The sequence below is a fragment of the Canariomyces notabilis genome, assembly GCF_033297395.1.
Source record: "Canariomyces notabilis strain CBS 508.74 unplaced genomic scaffold N656scaffold_22, whole genome shotgun sequence".
NCBI lineage: Eukaryota > Fungi > Ascomycota > Sordariomycetes > Sordariales > Chaetomiaceae > Canariomyces > Canariomyces notabilis.
The window spans coordinates 236,272-258,725 of NW_027041844.1; the positions used below are offsets into that span (position 1 = coordinate 236,272).

At 54.7% G+C, this 22,454-nt stretch overlaps 7 protein-coding genes across 7 annotated transcripts; 5 read left to right on the plus strand and 2 right to left on the minus strand.

Moving 5' to 3' along the window:
* Positions 1-1,042: 1,042 nt before the first annotated feature.
* Positions 1,043-1,726, plus strand: N656DRAFT_714708 (uncharacterized protein; the record flags this gene model as incomplete). Its single annotated transcript, XM_064811996.1, has 1 exon — positions 1,043-1,726. The coding sequence occupies one exon, from the start codon at positions 1,043-1,045 to the stop codon at positions 1,724-1,726; it is 684 nt and encodes a 227-aa protein (XP_064667488.1).
* A 591-nt stretch (positions 1,727-2,317) lies between these two features.
* N656DRAFT_791455 (uncharacterized protein) lies at positions 2,318-4,486 on the minus strand (the record flags this gene model as incomplete). Its single annotated transcript, XM_064816976.1, has 1 exon — positions 2,318-4,486. The coding sequence occupies one exon, from the start codon at positions 4,484-4,486 to the stop codon at positions 2,318-2,320; it is 2,169 nt and encodes a 722-aa protein (XP_064667489.1).
* Positions 4,487-6,003: 1,517 nt separating this feature from the next.
* Positions 6,004-6,917, minus strand: N656DRAFT_714961 (uncharacterized protein; the record flags this gene model as incomplete). Its single annotated transcript, XM_064812017.1, has 2 exons — positions 6,004-6,737; positions 6,788-6,917. 2 exons carry the CDS (start codon positions 6,915-6,917, stop codon positions 6,004-6,006), a joined length of 864 nt encoding a protein of 287 aa, XP_064667490.1.
* A 2,177-nt stretch (positions 6,918-9,094) lies between these two features.
* N656DRAFT_782366 (glycosyltransferase family 62 protein) lies at positions 9,095-11,469 on the plus strand. Its single transcript, XM_064815754.1, has 5 exons — positions 9,095-9,490; positions 9,625-10,304; positions 10,366-10,685; positions 10,738-10,833; positions 10,884-11,469. The coding sequence occupies exons 1-5, from the start codon at positions 9,384-9,386 to the stop codon at positions 11,154-11,156; spliced, it is 1,476 nt and encodes a 491-aa protein (XP_064667491.1). The 5' UTR covers positions 9,095-9,383; the 3' UTR covers positions 11,157-11,469.
* A 546-nt stretch (positions 11,470-12,015) lies between these two features.
* N656DRAFT_800497 (Sec7-domain-containing protein) lies at positions 12,016-17,245 on the plus strand (the record flags this gene model as incomplete). The annotated part of the gene is made up of 8 exons (XM_064818018.1): positions 12,016-12,457; positions 12,517-15,095; positions 15,152-15,441; positions 15,490-15,832; positions 15,899-16,293; positions 16,351-16,457; positions 16,522-16,904; positions 16,985-17,245. 8 exons carry the CDS (start codon positions 12,016-12,018, stop codon positions 17,243-17,245), a joined length of 4,800 nt encoding a protein of 1,599 aa, XP_064667492.1.
* Positions 17,246-18,082: 837 nt separating this feature from the next.
* Positions 18,083-19,730, plus strand: N656DRAFT_791459 (poly A polymerase C-terminal region-like protein; the record flags this gene model as incomplete). The annotated part of the gene is made up of 2 exons (XM_064816977.1): positions 18,083-18,851; positions 18,937-19,730. The coding sequence occupies 2 exons, from the start codon at positions 18,083-18,085 to the stop codon at positions 19,728-19,730; spliced, it is 1,563 nt and encodes a 520-aa protein (XP_064667493.1).
* Positions 19,731-20,280: 550 nt separating this feature from the next.
* On the plus strand, positions 20,281-22,349 carry N656DRAFT_800499 (uncharacterized protein; the record flags this gene model as incomplete). Its single annotated transcript, XM_064818019.1, has 6 exons — positions 20,281-20,365; positions 20,437-20,519; positions 20,574-20,760; positions 20,826-21,313; positions 21,418-21,885; positions 21,948-22,349. The coding sequence occupies 6 exons, from the start codon at positions 20,281-20,283 to the stop codon at positions 22,347-22,349; spliced, it is 1,713 nt and encodes a 570-aa protein (XP_064667494.1).
* Between the last annotated feature and the right edge of the window lie 105 nt (positions 22,350-22,454).

Consider the following 22,454-nt stretch of genomic DNA (forward strand, 5'->3'; position numbering starts at 1 on the left):
CTATCCTTTCTCTCGTCTTTCTGAGGCTGGCGACATGCAGTTCGAACCAACAAGGACACGAGATAACTGGAATTACTGATATGGATAGCGCGAACCATGGCTCAACGGTTGCCGTGTAACAGTGGCCGAGGCGATCAACCCATTGGAGCCCTGAGAGAGGATCTCCAGTATTTCTGCTGCATGGTTCTACACTAGTACCTGTAGTGTGAAGTGTAGCGGCTCGGTTCTCGGTGCTGCAGTGTCATGCGATGCTTGTCGCCCGGACGTTTGAACTAGTGTAGCTCGAGTGTAGGTAACGTTGACCCCACAACGGCCCGGGGCGGCAGCAGTCTTAGGTGGTCCTTGTGCTTCCAAATGAAACCTTCGGCTTGGCGCGCGGATCGCTCTAGAACCTGGGAGCTGCTTCCTGGCGGTGCCTGGTAAAACAGCACCATGTTGATCAGTGCACGTACTTGAAAGACACCGATGGAAGCTGAATTGGCGGACCTGAATCCTCCTCCATCCGCTCAATCATTTAGGGATTCAGCCACAATCGGCTTTCGGTGAGGAGGCTAACTGACCAAGGCGACCAGCAAAGGGCGGCTCGGAACGTCAAAGGAACCGGGCTTTAGAAACCGATCCGTGTAACCGTCCTCACCGGTCGCAGGGAACACTCGGTTCGCAGGAAGTCACCTGTCAGAATTGGACAGCTCTAGTCTGACCGTAATCACATATTTGGCGTGTTATAGGGGGGTAGGCGTGCAGTCTTACGCTCCTAATCGCAGGCTCCGTCAGTATCTCGTCATTGAGCCCGACCATTTTTTTTGGGCAGTCGCCATTGGGATCGAGAAACCCGCGGTTCGTCCAACGATTCCATACGTTTGGGCTTGCCCTATCCGAACCTGGTGTCACATCGGGCGTAACCCATCTGGCAGCCTCGTCGCCGCATCACGGCGAGACTCCTCAGGTAGACAACCAACCGAACCGAGCCAGGGATACTGACATCATCATCACCACCCTACGTGTACCTGCGCGCGAAAGTTAAAAGAAGACACACCATACAATGTCCCAACCCCTATTCGGACTTGTGCCCGCGGGCCAACCCGTGCTGGTCACCCCGACCGAGACCCCGACGCCAACAACCTTCCTCTTCGCCATCCCCCCCGCGCCACAGCAGCCCGGCACCACCACTGCGGCAACAAAGCCCTTCACCCACATCACAGTCTTCCTCCTCCCGGGCGTCGTCCTCCCCGCCGGCTCCGCAGCCGCCATCTACCTGATCACGCCGCCGTCCGGGCCCAGCCAGACGCAACCCAATTATAAGTTCCTGGGCGGCATCGGCCCGGGCAAGGAGAGCGCCATCTTCAAGATTAACAACCCCTCCTCATCCTCACCGATGGTGACAAGTAACAGCAGCAGCACCAGCAACGTGGCGATCGGTATCTCGGTCGAGGCGGCCGAGTCCGTGGCCGCGAGGATAGCAGAGCTCAGCAGCAGCAGCACCAGCAGCAGTACCAACAGCAACAGTGCAAGTGGTACCAGCACTGCCTTGGTTCCCGCAAGACAACCTCCGAGCACGCTGGTGCTGGCGCAGCGCATCATCAAGAACGCCTTCAACTTCCTGGCTTCGTTCAGCGGCACCGCGGGCCAGGTCGAGGTGGTGCCGCTCAAGGCGTTTGAGGACTGGTGGCGCAAGTTTGAGAGCCGCGTGCGGAGCGACCCGGGATTCTTGGAGAGGGATGACTGAGTTGAGCGAAGTAAACCAGAACCAAGCGTGGATGTAGTTGGATGATTGTATGTAAAAGACGATTAGACGGTGGTAGAGGCGCATGTCAAAAAAGTCAGGGGAATCAATCACAAGTTCTGCAATTGGATGGATGTGCTATTGACTTGCCTTGTCCGTGACGGGTGCCATATGCTCATCACTTCGCCTCGGTAGCTTGGTGAGGATTGGAAGCGTAGGAAGCTGTCCATGAATTATAATCTTTCTAACATGATTCTATCATGACAGCAACAAACCTCGTTGCTAAGAGGCCAGCGCTGTATCCGACCGACAGTTCAACCCCAAAACCACCCAAGGGGCAGAGAAAGCCCAAAATGACGCCAATATGCGCTCCAAGACTGCAGTCGCTGTTCTCCCTTTCCGAAATCTCCGGCTTCTAACCCGCTGAATCTAGCGCTTCCTCCCCAGACAAGTGAAGATACAAGACCAAAATTAACAAGGTTTTACTGCCACCTGAACACCAAACAACATCCCACAGGGAAAGAAGATAATGACAGGTATATAGCCCCAAACATCAAAGACACGCTCGTTCCATCAAGAAAACCCACAAAACCACTACGTCTCCTGCAGAGGCGTCAAAAGAGGACTCTTGAGCCGCGTCGGACTTCCGGCCCTACTCCTCCGCCCGGCAGCGCTCAAGTGCATCGGCAGCGCCAACCGCTCTCGGCTCTCGGTCCTGACCACCAGCCCACTCCGGTCCAGCGCCGACGACGACACCGACGAGGGCGACGCCAGATCGGCCACCACGCTGGGGGTGGCCAGGCCCGAAGACCGGCCGAGCCGCGACGACCCGCCGGCGCTCACACCGCCTTCACTCAGGTGGTCCGAGTAGTAGTCGTGGGCGTAGTTGCCGGCGCCGTCGTCCGACGATGACGACGATGAATAATAGTCGATGTCGCTGCTCAATTCAAAGTGAGACGCGTCACCCTCTTCCAGCACGCGCTCATACGCCGCTGACGGGCGCCCGAACAGCTTGGAGGTGAGCCCGGACAGACTGCGGACACTGCTGCCGCTGCCCTTGCGGGCGCCGCTTCCTGGTCGGCGAGCCCGGCGGCAAAAGGAGTTGACTCTGCTGTAGAGGCGCATGCGTCGCTCGCGTTTACGGAAGAAGTACAGAGCTAGGATGAGGAGGATCAGGAAGAGGAAAAAGCCGGTTGTGGATTTTGACTTTGCCTTGTCAAGAATGTCGTCGGCGTCGAGGTCCCAGTCGTCATCGTCGTCGCTCGTGTGGTTACCGTGATGATGGTCGAGGGGCTTCCAGCTTGATCCGGCGAATTGGAAATCTGGTGGGATTCCGGCCACGTTGCTGCCAAAGCCAACCGGATACCTGTCGTCGCCGCTCTTCGGGGGGATCTGCCCCGCAGCGTAAAGCACCATCTTGCCTAGTGTCCAGCTGACTTCGATGCCGTCAATCTTGTCTATCGGCTTGAAGGGGTCGAGGAAGCCCTTTTCCTTCCCGTGCTCGAGTGCCCCCTTGGAAACATTTGCCGCTGGCAGATGCTCGAGGCCAATACGCGGAATGCCAATTCCCTCGTGTAGCACGTTGATCAGCCAGGAAGCCTTGAAGCACGCCTCCCGCGCATTTCTCAGGGCGTGTTTCTTCCTGCTGTCAATCTCAGGTTCGATGTCATCCCAGTCCCGCCCGCAGAATTCCCTAACCCTGGCCTGGTAAGTAGAAAAATCATACGCCTCGTCGTCCTTGCCACCAAATACTCCGTGTGTCGTATGCCAATACTCCGAGACACCGACGAAGTGGTTAACGTCAAAATCAATGGCGGGCACATGTTGCCCGTTTAGTAGACAGGGATCATCGTAGCAAGGCTTATCCTTGCCCAGAAGCGGGTGTGTCTTTTTCAGGCATTCATCGAACGAACCGGTGCCGACAAGGATCGGAATGCCTGACTTGGAGTCGTAAACTGGGTCGCCTTTTAGTGTCGTCCGTAAGCCCTTGGGTAAGCAGGGATCGGGTAGTTCGCCATCGGAAGTCGCATATTGCTCTTCGAGTTTGCTGACATAAGACTGTCTAGCTTGATTGACACCGAACCCCAACCATGTGGTAGTGAAGACTCTGTGTTCCGCCGGGGACCCATCGAGCGTTCGCAATCGTAGTAGCTTGAGGTCGTCGGCGTGCTTCGCCGCCTCTGTAGCATTCGGAGCGAAAGCGATCTGCGCCGACGCGCCACCCATATCCAGAAACCCATATGTATGATGTCCCTTGCCGTGCTGGTGCTTGTCGGGGTGGTCAAAACCTCCCAGCAGATAGTTGGAGGCAATCCAGCCGTACAACCCTTCCGTCTCGCCCTTAATGACCTGGATATGGAGATCGCAGTCGGGCAAAGAAAATTGGGAGTTTTGCCTAAGGTAGAGACATATTTCGCGCGTCAAAGCGGCTTGCTGGACTTGCGGTAGCAGCCGCATCCCCGCCGTCGCCATCAGAAAGATTGGCGTATCCTTCACCTTGTCCTCGGGCACGTACTCGAGCGCATGCTCAATCAGGGACTGCAAGTATGGGCCGACATCTTCCACGCTGTCCGCAAACGTAGACACTCCTGGCGTAATTTTCTTGGTCCAATGCTTTTCCGTCATCAATTTCGGTAGACTTCTAAGATCCTCTTTGGATGCGTGCTTGAGCGCTTTCTCGGGGTCCTTCCATCGGTAGATGTGCAGCCGAGTCCCGGAGGACCCGGCGTCCAGAATGACACCCCATCGCCACTTTTTACCCATGAAGCGAGGGAAGAAGAGCGCGGGCACGAACGAAGCTGGATTGATGGTGGGTCGCGCTGGCCAGCGCTCGAACGATAGGCGATGCGCGAACTAAGGCAGCTTGTCGGCGTCCAGAATCATGTGCGTCGGTTCAAGAGTTCGGCGGAATTGTCGCGAATCGAATCGGAAACGGAGCGATTGGATACGTAAATCTTGTGATTCGAAGAAGTTAAAACAGTCAACTCGAAGTAAAAGGTTGTAGTGCGCAAGCACAAGTATTAGGTTATCAGGAGCGGCTCCAGGTGGCTGTTGAAACGAACGTACACAGCCTGGCTGGCTGAGGTGAGCTGAATTGGTGCGTGGTTCTGGTTTGTCTTGAAGATTGGCCGACTCTTGAGACGAACAGAACGCCAGGGAAAGTTAACGTCAGGGGGCGGCGAATCATCGCAAACAGGACAGCATCGCTAGCGCGTAATTATCTGAGTGGTGGACCTAGTACGATACGTCCCTAATGATAAGGCAGAGGCGCTATCTTTCACTACTGCAGGTGCCAGTTTCTGAGGTAGTCCACGGTGGACCACGTTCGGCAAGCCGCAAACGCCTCAGTCCGATCAGCTTACTCCATACGAAGGGTAAGGAATAATCGGTACAATTACTGTACCAGCAGTACAGTACACTAGGTAGGCACGAAGGTAAGTTACGCCCATACAGTCTCCCTCTCCTCTTGTCCACACTACAGTACGGTAACTTACATTCTACATAGGAACTGCATCATGGACCCCCATTGATAGATTGTCAGTATGTATGACACTCTATGGCGTCCCATCTTGATGTTCGTATTTGCGGTCTCGAAAACCGGCTTCCGGGGGCGACAGCCCGAGGCCAGGAAACCGACCGACTTCGGGTGTCCATGCTGGCCATGACCAGGGAAATCAATCAGATTGGCGGGGTATCTGACACATGCAACCGACGACACGTAAGCGTAACATCATGTTCGGGCTCTCTCCCGCGTTCCCCCATGCTTCCATGGTTCTGAAAGCGGGTGGCCTCTATCCATTCTGCCAAGACTATCGGCTCTTGATGAAGCACAGATATCCTGAGATACACACAATATGGTACACATACACATGTGGTACAGGCTGGCCGATGCAGCATCCGTCGTATTCCAACCTTGCTCGACGACAGACAGATCGGATAAAAGAGCTGTCACAGAGCGCCTCTCTTTCATATTATGCATGATCGAGGTGGTCATATCGAAAATGATGGACCCTCCGTGACTACGGGTTTCACCTCCAAGTTCCTCCAACCCCGTCTTGCACTGGAAGTGACGGGTGCGATACGGCAGGTTTCACCAGGGTACAACAGGCATTTGGGAGCAGTGCTCGTTGTCCTCAACCGGCTCTCGCAGTAGGACTGCTCTACACATCAGTGAGCCTAGGTTACCCATCACCGTGTATACAATGGAAGGTTACCTGCTGACCAACGCAAAGTCGCCTCAATAGCCAGGTGCAAGCTTCTGTGTATAAACAACCGCCTATTTATCCAATAGTCTCGGTGAGACATTCGATGAGTACGCGGTTCGCATGCCTTGACGCCTGTATCCCCTTTTCGACCATTTTCGTGTAAAGCTCCATTTCAGAGGCAGGGAGATCACCCTTGAACCAAAGATTCGTAATCTCATCTCTGGTAGGCAGGTATGCGACGCAACAAGCCGCCAGGATCTTGTCGTGCTCAGAGGGAATAGGATCAACGACGATATTCGGGCTAGTACTATCGTCGCCGGATTCTTGAACAAGAGCTGCAACACCCCCTGCAACGGTATCAACGCAATCAATGCCGGCGTCCGCGAGTGCGGCGGATGCAACCGTGATGCAGCCGCTAAGGGCGTTCATCATATCCCACATCTCATCGCCCTGGAACTTGGACGTTTCCCTGTCCTGGTCGCCCTCGACGATCGATATGATGATGTCAACACCACTCTTGGGCCACCTGTCGGCGATGATGGCGCCGCGGAGAGCGGCCTCCAGGTGAGTCCCAAGGTCTCGCTCGATTGGATCACGTAGATAGCCACGCCGTTTGTTTGTTGCGAACGGGGCATACTTGACATGGGTGGACAAGACCATGTGAGGAGAAAATGGACTGGATCGCGGAAGTGACCGGGGTCCATGAACAGAGCAGCTCAGCTTCAACCCAGATACACCAGGTTTCCCAGTTGTTTCAATCTCCAGATACGCCGAGCCAGAAGCCGAAGGAGTCACGCCCGTCTTGAGATCTGACTGTCGTGAGCAAGTGTGTTAACGATGAAGATGGGAGAGCTCATACACATTTTACGGATCGCATTTGGGGGCCGGGATCTTTTCTTCACGGCCTTCAACTCCTGGGTAAGCGTGTCTTCAAATACTGGTGGGATCGTGGCCCCGACTGGGCCATTGATCCGTCTCCTGTCCGTCATGGCAAGAGTCGACTGTGTAGGCTTGATTTGGCTTAGGATCTCGATGACTTCGAATGGGCAAGAGCCGCAAGAGTTTGGGGGCTCAGCACCAATAAAAAAAAAGGCGTAAGCAACCAAGGATGACTTTCAATACGCCAACCAAGACTCAGATAGTCTTTTTGGAGTCAGGAGTTAGAGTTACTGTTGAAAACCGATGTGCTTTTGCTCGCAAACGTTCAAACTTCCGCTTGGACCTGACGAAGTGTTGAGCTTGAATTCGTGAACAAGCCACAGTGCTTGGACCCACTCGAGAGCATAGACCAATCAAAGCCACAACAACGGGGTTTAAACTGAAAATTTATCGAGTGCAAACTCCGTTTTCTCTTCCCAAACCCAACACAACACGAAGCTCCTCGACTCGCCCGCGCTTGAGAAGAAGCGACTCAGAAAAAAGAACCCAATGACGTGAAGCGCAATGGAGACCATCGGGATTGTCTTGCAAGCGGTCCGACTGTCGCTCCCCCGGCCGTGGTGTCGATCCAGCATTGGTGTAGGGTTTCTTGAGGGAGTTGACCAAGAGATCTGAGAACTACTTACGGGATGCCCGCTTCACAGATTGCATGAGGGTTGGTAAGTTACGCTGCTCACCCCAGCCACAGAACCGGTTCCCCGAGCCCCTTTCATGATGATCTCTTTTCCACAGTTCACGCGAATTCCATGAGCGAACGAACACACATGCACTACCATCTGACAATCCGTCCTGACCACTTGCCATTGCTGTGTTGATACTAGCGTTCGCTGACATCAACTGAAAGTTTGATAGCCACGAATTCACCGCCAATGCTTCAACCAGCCAAAAGGTAAGCAATGCCACTTCTCCTACAGTTCCTCCTCTCTTTCATGATGATACCTTTCATTTCAGTTCTGCTTCTGAAAAGAATGAAGAAACCTATATACCAAAAAACATACCTCTGATGTTACCAATATCATTATCTTGATTAACCAACAGTTGATCTCTGAATCCATGCTGACTCAGTCAAGGTGCCGAGTTTGATACTCAGAATGTCCCATACAGCCAGGAAGCAATGAAAGTAGCTTGGTAGGCACCCCTCCTTTTCCGGCATGATTCTCTTCTTCCCTGATGACAATAGCTTATCCATTCAACGATACGTACGGGCCGAGCCATCCATCCGCACTCTAGCATCCTTGGGTGCAATGACGAGTTGTGGTGTTGTCTCTCTCGAGACGTAATTTGGCTTCCGTTGTCTGGGTCTGACTCGCATCGTTATGGTGCGTGGCAGCTCGGGCCGGCCCGTAGGGCTGAGTTAAACTGGCTTGACTGAATTTTGATGCTTACCTGGTTCTCATGCACTCTCCTTATGGGACATTTGCTGACAAGTCGGCACTTTGATATCTAGGGTCACAACATGTAGGGAGGAGAATCGTGCCCTACGGTTGGTTTACGTATCGATAAACCGCCATATGCCTATTCCTCGAAGGAATCCCGAATGGCTCAGCTTGCCTAAATCTCATCTTGGGAGAGATAAGCGGTCTCCATCACGAGATGACCGCGAGAACGGTAAAAGCCGGTACCCATAATGGATACCCGCAATGCACCTGTTGTTCAGATGACACTCTGCGTTTTGAGACAGAGCCATTGAGGCGTCCTAGTGACGCGCTGTGCATGTCATCGTACCATAGCAGTATTCCAGAGTTGCCTACCATGGAAGTTCAACAGTATGGTCTCTCCAAGTGATACGATCGACATGAAACCAAGGTTCAATTAACCTGCCGTCGCCAACTAGAACCAGGATTCAAGAGGAAGATCTTGCCTCAGAGGTGTTATCCCAGCTCCATGTAACCAGGTTCTGCCGATTAAGGCGCTCTTGATTATTGACGTAGGCTATACATAGTCCGGTCAACCACGGCCCCCTTTCGCCTTCCGTATGCTCTTGCCTAGGGGTAGATTTGGTGATTTGTACTGTATGTAAGATACACGAAGTGTCCCGGTATTTGCCTACTAGGTAATGTATTGTACAATACAGTACCGAAGTCCGGCAGCAAATTTCTGGGAAGGACCCGAAGATGCAGCGCCAAGCCGCCCGGGGTACCTCGTAGTGTGCGTATGCCGTATTCGGTACGTATTGCAGAAACGAAACTGCCACGAACAATTGGGTCAAGGTCGTGAGGCTGTTTGCCCACCCCGTATTATGTAACTTCATCACCTCGCACACGGCGCCCTCAACAAGAACACCGCTCAGTCCTGTCCGCCGGGATTGCGCCGACCGGCAACTGCCCCAGATTCGGCCCCGACTGACATCGATTTTGTCCTGGCCGATCCGAGAATCAATTGCCAAACCCGAACCTTTGGCCTTTTACACGTCTGACGCCCGTCTGGCGATCGCAAGTGCGAGTGCGCGAAAAGGGGGGGTGGTGGAAGCTCCGTGTCGGGCCTGCAGGGCAACCCCGATCTAGGGACGCGACCAAATGTTGCCTTTCACATCTTCGGGGTCCAAGGTGATCCCCCGCCACCATGTGAGCGGCTATTCGAACGGATATCCCCGGGGGAACACCCTCGAGATGTCTCCTCACAGGTAAATACTGTCAATCGCAATCGCCGTCGTCCTTTCCTGCTATTCCCCGATCACCGCGGGAAATCGCCCCAATTCATCCCCAAAACAAGGCATTTGATGAGATTGCTGACGAATATGCGCCTTCACATTACCAGGTTCCAACCACGAGGCACAACACCATCGGCTGTCCGGCGTAGGCGACTATTCGTGCGACTCGGCATAGTCGCGGCTGTCATCTTCTTCTTCGTGCTATGCTCCTGGTCCGGCACCTCCTTCCTGTCCATCTTTTCGCTTGGCCTCATATCGAGCGGGGACGGCATCCAACTAGAAACGGTGCGGTACTACGACCTGTCTAACGTGCAGGGCACCGCGCGGGGGTGGGAGAGGGAAGAGCGCATCCTGCTCTGCGTGCCGCTGCGGGACGCCGAGGAGCACTTACCCATGTTCTTCTCTCATCTGCGAAACTTCACGTACCCGCATAACCTGATCGACCTCGCGTTCCTCGTCTCGGATTCCAAGGACCGTACGCTGGAGGTGCTGACGGAGAATCTCGAGGCGATCCAAGCCGGCGACAATGAGTCACAGCACTTTGGGGAGATATCGATCATCGAGAAGGACTTTGGTCAGACCGTCAATCAAGACGTGGAGAGCCGCCATGGATTCGCGGCGCAGGCGAGCAGGAGAAAGCTTATGGCCCGGGCACGAAACTGGTTGCTGAGTGCTGCGCTCCGGCCGTCCCATTCGTGGGTCTACTGGCGAGACGTCGATGTCGAGACAGCGCCCTTTACGATCCTGGAGGACCTGATGAGGCACAACAAGGATGTGATAGTACCGAGTGAGTGGCTTGTTTCTTGAGACAATCAGGGTTCTGTTCCGGATGCTAACCAACTGCGCAGATGTTTGGCGACCACTGCCCGATTGGCTCGGCGGAGAGCAGCCCTACGATCTTAACTCATGGCAGGAATCGGAAACGGCGCTTGCCCTCGCCGATACCCTCGACGAAGATGCTGTCATCGTGGAAGGGTACGCAGAGTATGCGACCTGGCGGCCGCATCTGGCATACCTACGAGACCCCTATGGCGATCCCGACATGGAGATGGAGATTGATGGTGTTGGTGGTGTGAGTATCTTGGCCAAGGCCAAGGTCTTCCGCTACGGCGTTCACTTTCCGGCCTTCAGCTTCGAGAAGCATGCCGAGACGGAGGGATTCGGAAAGGTAGGCTTAGGAATGATTCTGTCGTTCTAGCTTTGTCTAACCACAGCAACAGATGGCCAAGAAGATGCAGTTCTCTGTTGTCGGCTTACCCCATTATACGATCTGGCATATGTACGAGCCCAGCGTGGATGACATCAAACACATGGAGGTAAGTGATAGGCTCCGCTACTTGTATGAAGACTCGCTAATATACTGTAGCAAATGGAACAGGAGAAGCTCGCTAAAGAGCAAGAAGAGAAGGAACAGGCTGAGAAGGCCAAGAAGATGAAGGAGGAGTTCACGAATCCTGCCGGGCAATGGGAGCAGGACAAAACAAAACTGCAAGACATTGCGCTCAAAGAAAAGAAGAAGGAGGCCAAGGCCGTCGTCGACGCTGCCAAGGAGCTGCCAGGCGCGGCGAAACCACCCGCCGCCAAGGAGAAAGAGAAGGTAGTTGCAAGAGATGGAAAGCAGGAGGGTGGCAAAACATGAATTGGGCCGGCTGCTGACCCGGACTGATCATTACCTATTTCTTTCCCCTTCCGCGATTTCAAGCGATAGAGAAACCCTCGGGACAAGGAAAACGGAGCGGATTTGCGCATATGCATTTCCAACAGGAGGAAGACAAAAGGGACACAAATCACGGATAATACAACTGTGTAGGCTAGAACGGTGTGAGTGAGGCCGAGTCTCATGGTAAAGGGGTAACGGGGCGTTATCTTGGTTGAGATATCATTCAGCAATGACTGGTTCATACATTCAATCCGGGCCAATATGATGCACTTGACCTTTGACGTAGGAAACTATGTGTAAGGATCTTCTTCCTTACCACATTGTCTATTTTTGAGAGCTTGAGTTGAGCACTCAGGAAAGTGCGCTGGGCTTGTGATCGAAGTTTTGGGGATGGCGTCGCTGTTGACTCTTTGAGTGATTCTGTGACCCTGGCCAGTGAGTGGAGCAATGCGCTAGTGCCCTATTGGCCTAAATTCAAGGCTAAAGGAAAGTGTCCATTGGAGAGGGCAGGGATCTATAGCTGCCATCATGTAAAGTACCTGGCCCTCGATCAACGACGAAGGAACATCCTAATGGCATAGGATTTAGCAAGACGATATTCGAGGTTGTAACGTTTCGTTTCTCTTGAGAAACTGGGTGATAGAGCCAGCACCGGTCAAAGAGTCCTGGACTAGCGCTGTCCCTTAAACCGCAACCTTCGACTTCGTGGTTGCTACTGTCACAAGGACAGTTTGTTCGCGAGCCACGAGACACCGCGGCAGCCAACAACACTCATAAATCGCTCGGATCTCGAGGATAATTGGCCCTCGCCGCGAGGCAGCGTTTGTCTCTCTCCAGCATGAGTCGAGATGTCCAGCATGCCCCACCAATGGACCCGGTTCTGCCAGCGAGACCCGGGACGCCGCCTCCTCGACGGACCTTGGCAACTTCCTCGCGCATGCAGTATCGGAGCCGTCCTGTGTCGGTAGCCGTTGACCCCGTGTCTCTCGTCATATCTGAGTGCATAGCCATCTCTTCGGCTCTCCAGAAACATGCCCGCTCGCCGCATTCGTCCGTGTCGGCCATCCTCGGCGGCAGCCCCAACCTAATCCAGCTCGTGCCTCCGGGTCCCGGGACCCGCCGCGACCGCAAGTCCTCGGCAACCGATCCGCTTGGAGACACTTCGAGCGACGTGGCTACGAATCGGTGGGGGTTAAGGGGGAAGAAGGGCAAGAGCATGCAGGACAATCCCCTGATTTCGGGCTTTGGGAGGTTGCGCCAGGAGCTGGCAGGCGTCAAAGGTACCTATGGCACCACCAGAGGTGCTTTTGGGCTGCATCTTGCTGACAAGGGCCGACAGACATCCACAAGTTCGATTCCTTGGTGCTGTTATACCCGTTCCTGCAAATCATTCAAGCCAAGGGCACCGCTGCGCCCGTCACGGTCCTCGCTCTGCGAGCCATCCAAAAGTTCCTAGCCTACGGCTTTATCGCCCCCATCTCGCCTCGATTTGCCCTCGCCATGCAGTCCTTGTCTGCCGCGATTACGCACTGCCAGTTCGACATCAGCGACCCGGCCCAGGAGGAAGTGGTCCTGCTCATGATCTTACACTTGATGGAGGATATGATGTCGGGACCGGGAGGCGATATTCTGAGCGACGAAAGCGTGTGCGACATGATGGGGCGCGGTCTGACCATCTGCTCACGCCCGCGCTTCTCAGAGGTGCTGCGCCGGACAGCCGAGGCATCCATGGTGCGGATGGTGCAGATCATCTTCGAGGATCTGAAACATCTTGAGGAAGAGGCTGGTGAGGAAAGCGAGGCGCTGGACCGCCAGACAAGCGGAGACATGAATAATGTCAAGATGGACCCGGAAACTAACGGTACCGGTGTACTTGCTTCAGGGGAGCAGCAGAACGAAGCTAGCGAAGCTCCCGAGCCCTCTGTGGAGCCAAGGCGGTCATCAAGCTCGGAGAAGGCTGGCAGCGCTTCGGCCGCCCCTGCGAGCGCGAGCGCCAGGGCAAGCGCGGATGCCGGACGACCGAGCACAAGTTCTGTTACTGACAGCTCCGAATCGGTCGATCTCCGCCCTTACTCTCTTCCCTCTGTGCGGGAGCTCTTCCGCGTGCTGGTGAGCTTCCTGGATCCTCACGACCGGAAACACCCTGATCAGATGAGAGTCATGGCTCTGCGCATCATCCATGTCGCGCTGGAAGTGGCAGGGCCCTCAATCGCCCGCCATCCTGCGCTGGCGACTATCGCGGAGGATCAGCTGTGTTGCTATCTTTTCCAGCTCGTCCGGTCCGACAACATGGCTGTGTTGCAAGAAGCGCTGATTGTAGCGAGCACGCTGCTCTCAACATGCAGAGGAGTTCTCAAGCTGCAACAGGAGCTGTATCTGTCGTATCTTGTAGCTTGCCTTCACCCCGCTGTGGAAATTCCCCGAGAGCCAGGGATCGACCCAAGCCTCTACTCGGGCATCCCGCAGTCCCCAAAGCTGGTTAAGCCTTCCCCGTCACAAGCCAGCAGTGGCCGCTCCACCCCCGTGGCTGTTAAGGACCGTCAGAAACTCGGTCTGGAGGGCAGCGCTCGCAAACCCGATGCAAGACAGGCAATGGTTGAAAATATTGGCGTCTTGGCGCGCATGCCTACGTTCATGGTTGAACTCTTTGTCAACTACGACTGCGACGAAGATCGCGCGGATCTGTGCGAAGATCTGGTTGGCCTGTTATCGAGGAATGCGCTTCCCGACTCGGCCACCTGGAGCACGACGAGCGTTCCGCCGCTCTGCCTTGATGCCCTTCTACGCTTCATACAGTTTATAGCGGAGAGACTAGATCAGACACCCGAGACGGATGGATACCCTGACCCGGAAATGCTGAGGGAGAGGAGGCGCAGGAAAAGGCTCATCATCAAGGGTACCACCATGTTCAACGAGAACCCTAAGGGCGGCCTTGCCTATCTCCAAGAAAAGGCCGTGATTGACAATGCCAGCGATCCGCAGTGCGTCGCCAAGTTCTTGAAAGGGACGTCGAGGATCAATAAAAAGATCCTAGGCGAATTCCTGTCGAAGAAGGGCAACGAAGCGATCCTGGATGCCTTCATGGACCAATTCGATTTCACCGGCAAGCGGGTAGACGAGGCTCTTCGAGTTGTTCTAGAAACGTTCCGTCTCCCTGGCGAGTCGCCGTTGATTGAGCGCATTGTCACCTCCTTTTCGGAAAAATACTGCGCCAGCTCGGTCCCTGAAGGCGTGGCAAACAAGGACTCTGTCTTTATCCTCACATATGCCATCATCATGCTAAATACTGATCAGCATAACCCCACGATTAAAAACCAGGCCCGCATGGCCTATGCCGACTTCTCCCGCAACCTTAGGGGCCAGAACGGTGGTCAGGACTTCCCGCCTGACTATCTTCAGGACATCTTCGACGCAATCAAAACCAACGAGATCATCCTCCCAGATGAGCATGACAACAAGCGCGCGTTTGACTATGCCTGGAAGGAGCTGCTGCTCAAGACCGAGTCAGCTGGCCCACTTGTGCTCTGCGACACCAACATCTACGACGCAGACCTGTTCGCCACGACCTGGAATCCCATCGTTTCATGTCTCTTCTTCGTGTTCATGTCAGCTACTGATGATACGGTCTATGCCCGCGTCATTACTGGCTTCGACGAGTGTGCGCGGATTGCGACCAAGTACGGCAACTCGGAGGCGCTGGACGAGATCATCTACCGGCTCTCGTACATCTCGACGCTAAGCAGCGAGACCCTCTCCAATACGTCCCTCAATACCGAGGTGCAGGTTGGCGACAACAGCGTCATGGTAAGCGAGCTGGCCGTCAAGTTTGGCAGAGATGTCCGGCCGCAGCTAGCTACGCTGGTGTTGTTCCGTGTCATTACGGGCTCCGAGCACGTCATTAAGAAGAGCTGGAAGCATGTGAGTATTTTCTCTGGTGTACGATGCGTATTTGCGACCGCGCTAATGTGGACAAGATCATCCGTATATGGCTCAACCTCTTTGTGAACAAGCTCATACCTCCGTTCTTTTCCACGGAGGCTGACAAGCTTGCGCTACCATCGATCCCCCTGCAACCGCCGTCGCAAGTGGTTGACCGCGGCGCTAAGCAGAACGAGTCGGGCTTCTTCTCGGCGTTTACGTCGTACATTTCGAGCTATGCCGCTGACGACCCGCCCGAACCGTCTGACGAGGAGCTGGAGAGCACGCTCTGCACCGTGGATTGCGTGAACCAATGCCACATGGGTGATGTATTTGCTAACATTGCGTAAGTCGTCGAGCTTTTCCTTCGCGGCAATATCTGACCCTGGTGTAGAAATCTTCCTAGCAGTAGCCTCGAGGCTCTGGTCGACGCTCTGCTTGACCAGATTCCTGAAGACAGCGGGTCAGTTGTGATAACGGTCAAGGCCGAAAACATTCCTCCCTCTCAAGCCAATGGCCAGAAACCGCGGCAGAGAAGCGCTGTTTATGACCCTGCCTTGGTTTACATCCTTGAATTCTGCACTGTACTCGCTCTGCGCGACGATAGTACCGTTGAGCTCCTCGGGAAACGAGTGACAGAGGCGATCCAGGCTATTCTGAGGGATGTGCCGCGGTACCACCCGATTCTCATTGAGCGGGCAACCTTTTACCTCTTCTCCTTACTTCAGGCTAGCTACGTAAGGCTCCTTCTCCATGCATTTTTACTGCTAGGAAAGATCTGCTCACTCCAATGTCGCTGCCAGGACTACGACTACATCCGGGTCCCTATTCTCCTGCACACCGTTTCAAGCTTCCCTAATGACACGCTAGTCAAGACGTCCGGCCTTGTCCTGCGCGGACTCAAGCTCTGCATCGAGAAGCCGAGCCCGATGAGGAATGAGATCATGACGTCGCCGGATTTCTGGGCAATACTACAGGCACTCGCAGTGCATGCCGAGTCAGCGCCCGTGGTATTTGCCATTCTGGAGAGCGGCGTCTCGGCCACGCCACCGGCCATCATGGCGGATAACTACGAGGCGGCTCTGGCGCTGCTGAATGAGTTTGCCTCGATGGCTAGCGTGGGCGCCGTTGCGGAGCAGAAGAACGACCGGAGACAGGGGAGGAAGGGAGGGAGGCCTGTAAAGCAGGAGAAACCGAGGTCCGACTCTTTCTTCTTCTATGTGGAGATAATTAAGTGCTGACTGTGAGTTGATAGTGAGAATGCTGTGGTAGAACGGGGCGTCAAGGCCGTGGAGAACATCTATCGCTTGACTACCCGCATCCCGCATCTCATGAAGCAGTCTCACCTGGAGAGCAACGAAGGTAAGCCGTCTCTGCCGTCTGCAGGCTCAATATTACGTGCGCGGGAGCTAACAAGAAGCAAAAGCATGGTCTGCCTACTGGCTGCCAATCTTTCAGGCCCTGACGACGCAATGCACCAACCCCTGCCGCGAAGTGCGGCATCTGGCCTTTACCTCGCTGCAGCGGTCGCTCTTATCGCCAGAGCTGACGTCAAGCGACCACGAAGAGTGGACGGCCATATTTGGGGAGGTGCTCTTCCCGCTCATCCTGCGACTGCTGAAGCCCGAGGTGTTTTCGTCGGACCGCGATGGCATGAGCGAGACACGTGTGCAGGCGGCGTCGCTGCTTTCCAAGGTGTTCTTGCAGTACCTGGTGATTTTGTCCGAATGGGACGGCATGCTCGACTTGTGGCTAAAAATCATTGAGATCATGGACCGGCTCATGAATAGCGGGCAAGGGGACAGCTTGGTAAGTTTGATTTCATTTCTGCAAAGCACAGAGTTTTCTCAGCAGGACCAGAGTGGCTGATGCAGGTGGTTGTGTTTTAGGAGGAAGCCGTGCCGGAGAACCTGAAGAACGTGCTCCTCATCATGTCCAGCAACGGATACTTGGTGCCGCCCAACAAGAATCCGGAGCGGGAGGATCTATGGAATGAAACGTGGAAGAGGATTGATAGGTTCTTGCCAAACCTGAGGGCTGATCTGGCGTTGGAGGAGGAGCCCCCGAAAGCGGAGGAGGCGCCGCCGCCTGCAGCTGCACCAATTCAGGTAGCAGAAGGGATACAAACGACTGGAGACGCCGTGGCGTGAGGATCTAAGGTTTTTGGTTTAGGAAAGGGGTACGGGACGGTAATACCAAGAGGCGCGTGGATGTTGTGTATTGAAGGAGAGGGAAGTGGGATTCTTAGAGTCGCATCTGGTGGAGTCTTGCTAGGAGTGTTTTAGTCTCGCCCTCCGCTGGAATAGAAGTACTAGTAGATGGACTCGTAGTGTATATACGTTGCTCGTACGGAGGCATCGGCATGATGGTGGTCCGCATTCAAACTTAAGGGGTGCTGCACAGTACATCACACAGTCCTGGTTCGATATACCTATGTACGGTTTTGGTTTAGCCTTCAGGTGCAGGTCAACTTGGATCTCTCACGGCAACCTTGGATGTCAAACACCATCTTGAACCACAATACTCGCAGCCAAATCAGGGACCGGTTGCTCAAACACGATCAATTCAAGATCAAGTAGTGTTGCACCAACTAATTAGGTACATCAAGCACGTGCTTGCGTTGCTAACTTGAAGCTCCGTTTCAGTTGACTCATTCGAGTCATAAAGCGACGAGTGAGAGTGAGCTCCCAAGGGAAACATGAGCCTCTCATAAAGCAACCAATTTCGACTAGATGTTTTATCGCCTTGCCCGACTCAACCCCACGAGGGCATCGCAGAAGATAAACTGTTACTGTATCTTCTCCATGAAGCGCAAATTTGGCGCCTTATCACCAACCCAAACACCACAAACACCACAAACAACATCATCTCCGCCCTCACCTACATTGACTCCGAATTCGTCCAAGAGACCAGCAATAAGAGGAACAACATCTGCATCCTCACCCACATCTACCCCAAATTCTCCCAAGCAACTAACAACGACAACAATGGCGGCCCCTCAAGGTCCACCCCTCACCATCACACTCACCCCGCGCGAGGAACAACTCAAAACCCTTCTCCTCGAAGCCGCCAAATTCATCGACTCCCAGCCCAACAGCAACCTCCCCTCCCCTCTAGAACTGCGCTGGGCGGGTGGGTGGGTGCGGGACAAGCTGCTGGGGATCGAGTCGCACGACATTGACACGGCCATCAACGCCATGACGGGGGAGTCCTTTGTGGACGGATTACGCGACTACTGCGACATTCCCTCACACCGCGCGCGCCACAACCTCGGGAACGACGACGTCGGCCGCCTGCACACGGTGCCCCGCAACCCGGACAAGTCCAAGCATCTCGCCACGAGCACCATTCGCCTGTGTGGGTTGGATGTGGATTTTGTGAATTTGCGTAAGGAGACGTATACGGAGGACAGTAGGAATCCGATTGTGGAGTTTGGAACGCCGGAGGAGGATGCACTGAGGAGGGATGCGACGGTTAATGCGCTGTTTTATAATCTGCGTACGGGACAGGTGGAGGATTTTGTGGGCGGGGTGGAGGATTTGAGGAGGGGGTTGATTCGGACGCCGATGGAGCCACTGCAGACGTTTCTGGATGATCCGTTGAGGGTGTTGAGGCTGGTGAGGTTTGCTAGTCGGTTTGGGTTTAAGATTGATGCCGAGGCTGAGAGGGTTATGGGTGATGCGAGGGTGCTGGGGAATTTGAAGGTTAAGATCAGCCGGGAGAGGATCGGGGTTGAGTTGGAGAAGATGCTGAAGGGTGAGTATTCTCTGAGTTTTGGGGTTGGCACTCTGCCTTCTCCTTGTTTTGTGATGTTCTTCATGGAGACTGACCTCTGATACAGGCCTGAATCCCGTTGCGTCGCTGAGACTCATCGACAGGCTGGGACTTTACCATGCGGTCTTTACCGACCCCGAACGACCTAACATGCCGGCCCCAGATACAGCTACGTGGAGTGCCGCCTACGAGTGCCTGAACTTTCTGGAGAGGAATAAAACCCCCGGCTCCATCTACGACGTGCTCGTCACGAGCGAGGAGGCGCGATACTATACGTGGGCGCTGGCTACCCTCACACCATGGGAACAGCTGCCCGACGAGCCCCCGTTGCCGTCGGGCAAGGCGTCGCTGCCGCTCCCGACGCAAGCTGCCAGGGAGGGTTTCAAAGCACCCAACAAGCTCTGCGACCTCATCACCGCCGCCCACCGTCACCGCCCGGCCATCGTCGAGCTCATGACGGTAGTGCGCGACAAGAAGGAAGGCGTCAACGAGCGAGACCGCTTCGGCATGGCTATCCGAGACTGGGACGGCCGTGGTGGACACTGGCGCCTTCAGGTGCTGTTTGCCGTTCTCGTTGATGTGGCTGGACGAGGAGCCGGGAGTGATAGGGAGGCGGTGCTGGCCGAGTGGCAGCAGTTCTTGGACCACCTCGCCGAGCTGGATGTCATGAACGCGCCCTCGATCAAGCGTCTGGTTGATGGCAAGCTTTTGGCCAAAGAGCTTGGGGTGAAGCCGGGCAAGTGGATGGCGGCGGCGCTGGATGTTGCGCTAGCTTGGCAGTTGCGGAATCCGAAGGCCACGGACCCGGCAGGGGCTGTTGAGGAAGTCAGGAAGAGGAGGGGGGAGCTGGGCATTCATTAAGCGTTGAACCTTGACCTAAGATAGGTATCTCGAGCATAGGAAAGGCGCGAATGGAGCCGGGTCATAAAAGGAATGGAATACCCAGATGCTGTTTTCATGAGGCCTGCTCTCATACTCACTTTTGATGGTCATGTATTGCCCTGTGGAAAGTACCTTAGGCACAGTTCACAGTAGACAAAAATCAGGGGAAGCAAGTAACCTAGTTAGGTACGCCTGATATCTGCACCGTGTTCTGTGCTCTAGGCGCCTGTATCACTGAAATAGTGGGCTTGCCGCTAATTATCAGCGCACTTTCAGCACCATTGCTCCCTGCTCCACAGCCGTCCAGGCACTTGATGGCAGATTGGCGCTGCCTGGAACACCAGCAACTCGAACTTTCCAGGTTCTTGGGCAACACCTCAGTTACCTTACACATCAAAAAGCCATTTCTTCTCTTTCCTTCTCACAAGCGGAGATATCTGTTCACATTGTCTTGCATCTAGCTTCTATTCCGAGGATACTGCCGATCTTCACATTGACCTCAGCCTTGATCGTTTATCGGCACGTCACAATGGGAACGAAGTTCAACTCTGACGCCGATGTTGATCTTGACAAACCCACGATAATCGAGGAGGAATGTTCTGAATTTATCCAACGTTTGTCCCATTATCAAATCCCCAATTCAGGTTGAAGGTGTTCAACATCTGACATTATATTATGCTATAAGATGAGCTGCCCTCTTATACTCTTAAAGAACTCCTGAGTATTGCTGAGAGAACGCTGGGTACGGCCGAGTCGACAGAATCTCAAGTGAGTCGTCTCTCTTCAGGGCGTGAATCTCAACAACTGGCTAACACATGCCAGGAGACGACGAAAGTACGGCACTCACTGCTGCAAATCCTGGCATATCTGCGCTGCGGCGAACGCATCCGCGAGGAATCAGGAGATCAGTCCAGCGTCGTCCTGGCGCTGGCGAGCATCATAGAGCGGGTCATCGCACCGCGAGTCTCCTTGAAGCCCTTCAAGGAAGGAAATGCAGAGCTGCCAGCAGGTATGAATCCTTGGTTTTCGACTTATCTCTGCTGCTGAAACTTACTACTTTTCAACCTTCCCTAGCTTTTGACGATGACCTGAAAAAGGCCCTGAAGCAGCGACTTGAACACTGTCAAGCCGTCTCCGGGCCCGGTTTGGCAGTCCTCGAAGCCCTCGCAAAGCATGTCAACGCCAACGGAGTCCCGCTCGGCGATGACGACGTGCTCCTTACGCTGCTTGCATTCACAGACGAGTCTCAAGAGTGGACGAGCCCGGACACTGCAACGACAGCAAGGGCACTCCTCGTACACCAATTTGATATCAACCACAACAGCCTGACCAAGGAACGGTTCATCGGCGAGACGGTTCTTCGACAGTACCTGCGCCCGCTCTTCTCCAAATCCAAGCCGCCCTCCGTTACAGCATCCGGCCGGAAAGCAGAGTATCCTGACACAGATAGTCGGGGCGGCCACGGCAGTAACATACCGGACGACTCGCCCCGGACCAAGCCGTGGAAGTACACCGATCTCAGAGCAATCACTGCTGCTGCCTGGGCAGTCAGCGAAGCAGATGTATGTTTGTTTGATTGGACCCATGTTCTGATTCAGTAAGGATTTTTGGGAAGGGGTATCTAGTTATGCTAACACAACGGCACGCCACGCCACGCCTCATCAAGGATCAACTCGTTGCAAAACTCTGGCCGCTCTTCACTCCGGTCCTGCTCACCCTAGTGGACGATTCCAGCACTCCCGTTCGTCGACTGGGCCTGCTAATTCTCGCCGACTTCCTTACCAAAATTCCGAACCATATCCTCCACAATAACGGCCTAGGAAAGCTCTTTGAGGATGCAGTGTTCCCCACGCTAGCCTATCTCCCCAGCCTGACACCGACCGACGAATCCATACAGCTTCTTGTCCCTGCCTACACGGTGCTGCTCCGCCTGGCAGATAAGCAGCCCGCCACAACCAGTCACGACGGCGTCCGCAACGGGCCAAAGAACCGGCTGCTAGACAAGATGCTGCGCGAGGGTGTCTTTATGGCATATTTCCACGCCAAGGAGTACATCAGCATCGTGGAAGTTCTCTGTCAGCAAACGGCGCTGATTCTGAACCAGATGGGTATCCACGCTGTGAAGCACCTCAAGGTGAGCTGTCTGACATACACCCCTTGAGACCAGAAGAAGAAGCTCACCCGACACCCGTGCAGGACCTGATACCAATGCTGTCGGCCATAATGGCCGATCCCTTTGCCCCTATGGGCCCCGCAACCCTCCTCGCGGCCATCCAGGCCCTCCAGGCAGTGCTGGCAAACTGCTGGCCCAGAATCCCCGCCTCCCCCTGGCAAGACGAAATCATCAACGCCCTTGTCCTGTGCTGGTTGCATCTGCCCAGCCATGATAGTGAAAAGAACAGCGCGCCGCCGGCCGCAACCTCGCAAAGCCTCATCGAGCAGGAACTGCTCACCTGCTCCAAGATGCTCGCCGCGGTTCTCAAGACAGGCAACATCGACCTTGCCGAGCACGTCGCTCCTGTGATCGAGAAGGAACCCGCGTTAGCAGGGCTCTTCCCCGGCCAGGAATCACCATCGCCACCGCCGTCAGCCGTCTAGACAGCAGAATCCTTCCTGTCCCAAGCGAAGGAGCACACAACCACCCTTTTACATCCCGACCCATTCATCAAGGTAGTAGCCAAAAACAGGCGAAGTCGGCGACAG

Coding starts and splice junctions, on each gene's coding strand:
- N656DRAFT_782366 (XM_064815754.1), top strand. CDS start 9,384: ATGTTGCCTTTCACATCTTCGGGGTCCAAGGTGATCCCCCGCCACCAT. Junction 9,491..9,624: donor CTCGAGATGTCTCCTCACAG/GTAAATACTGTC, acceptor TCACATTACCAG/GTTCCAACCACGAGGCACAA. Junction 10,834..10,883: donor ATGACATCAAACACATGGAG/GTAAGTGATAGG, acceptor AATATACTGTAG/CAAATGGAACAGGAGAAGCT.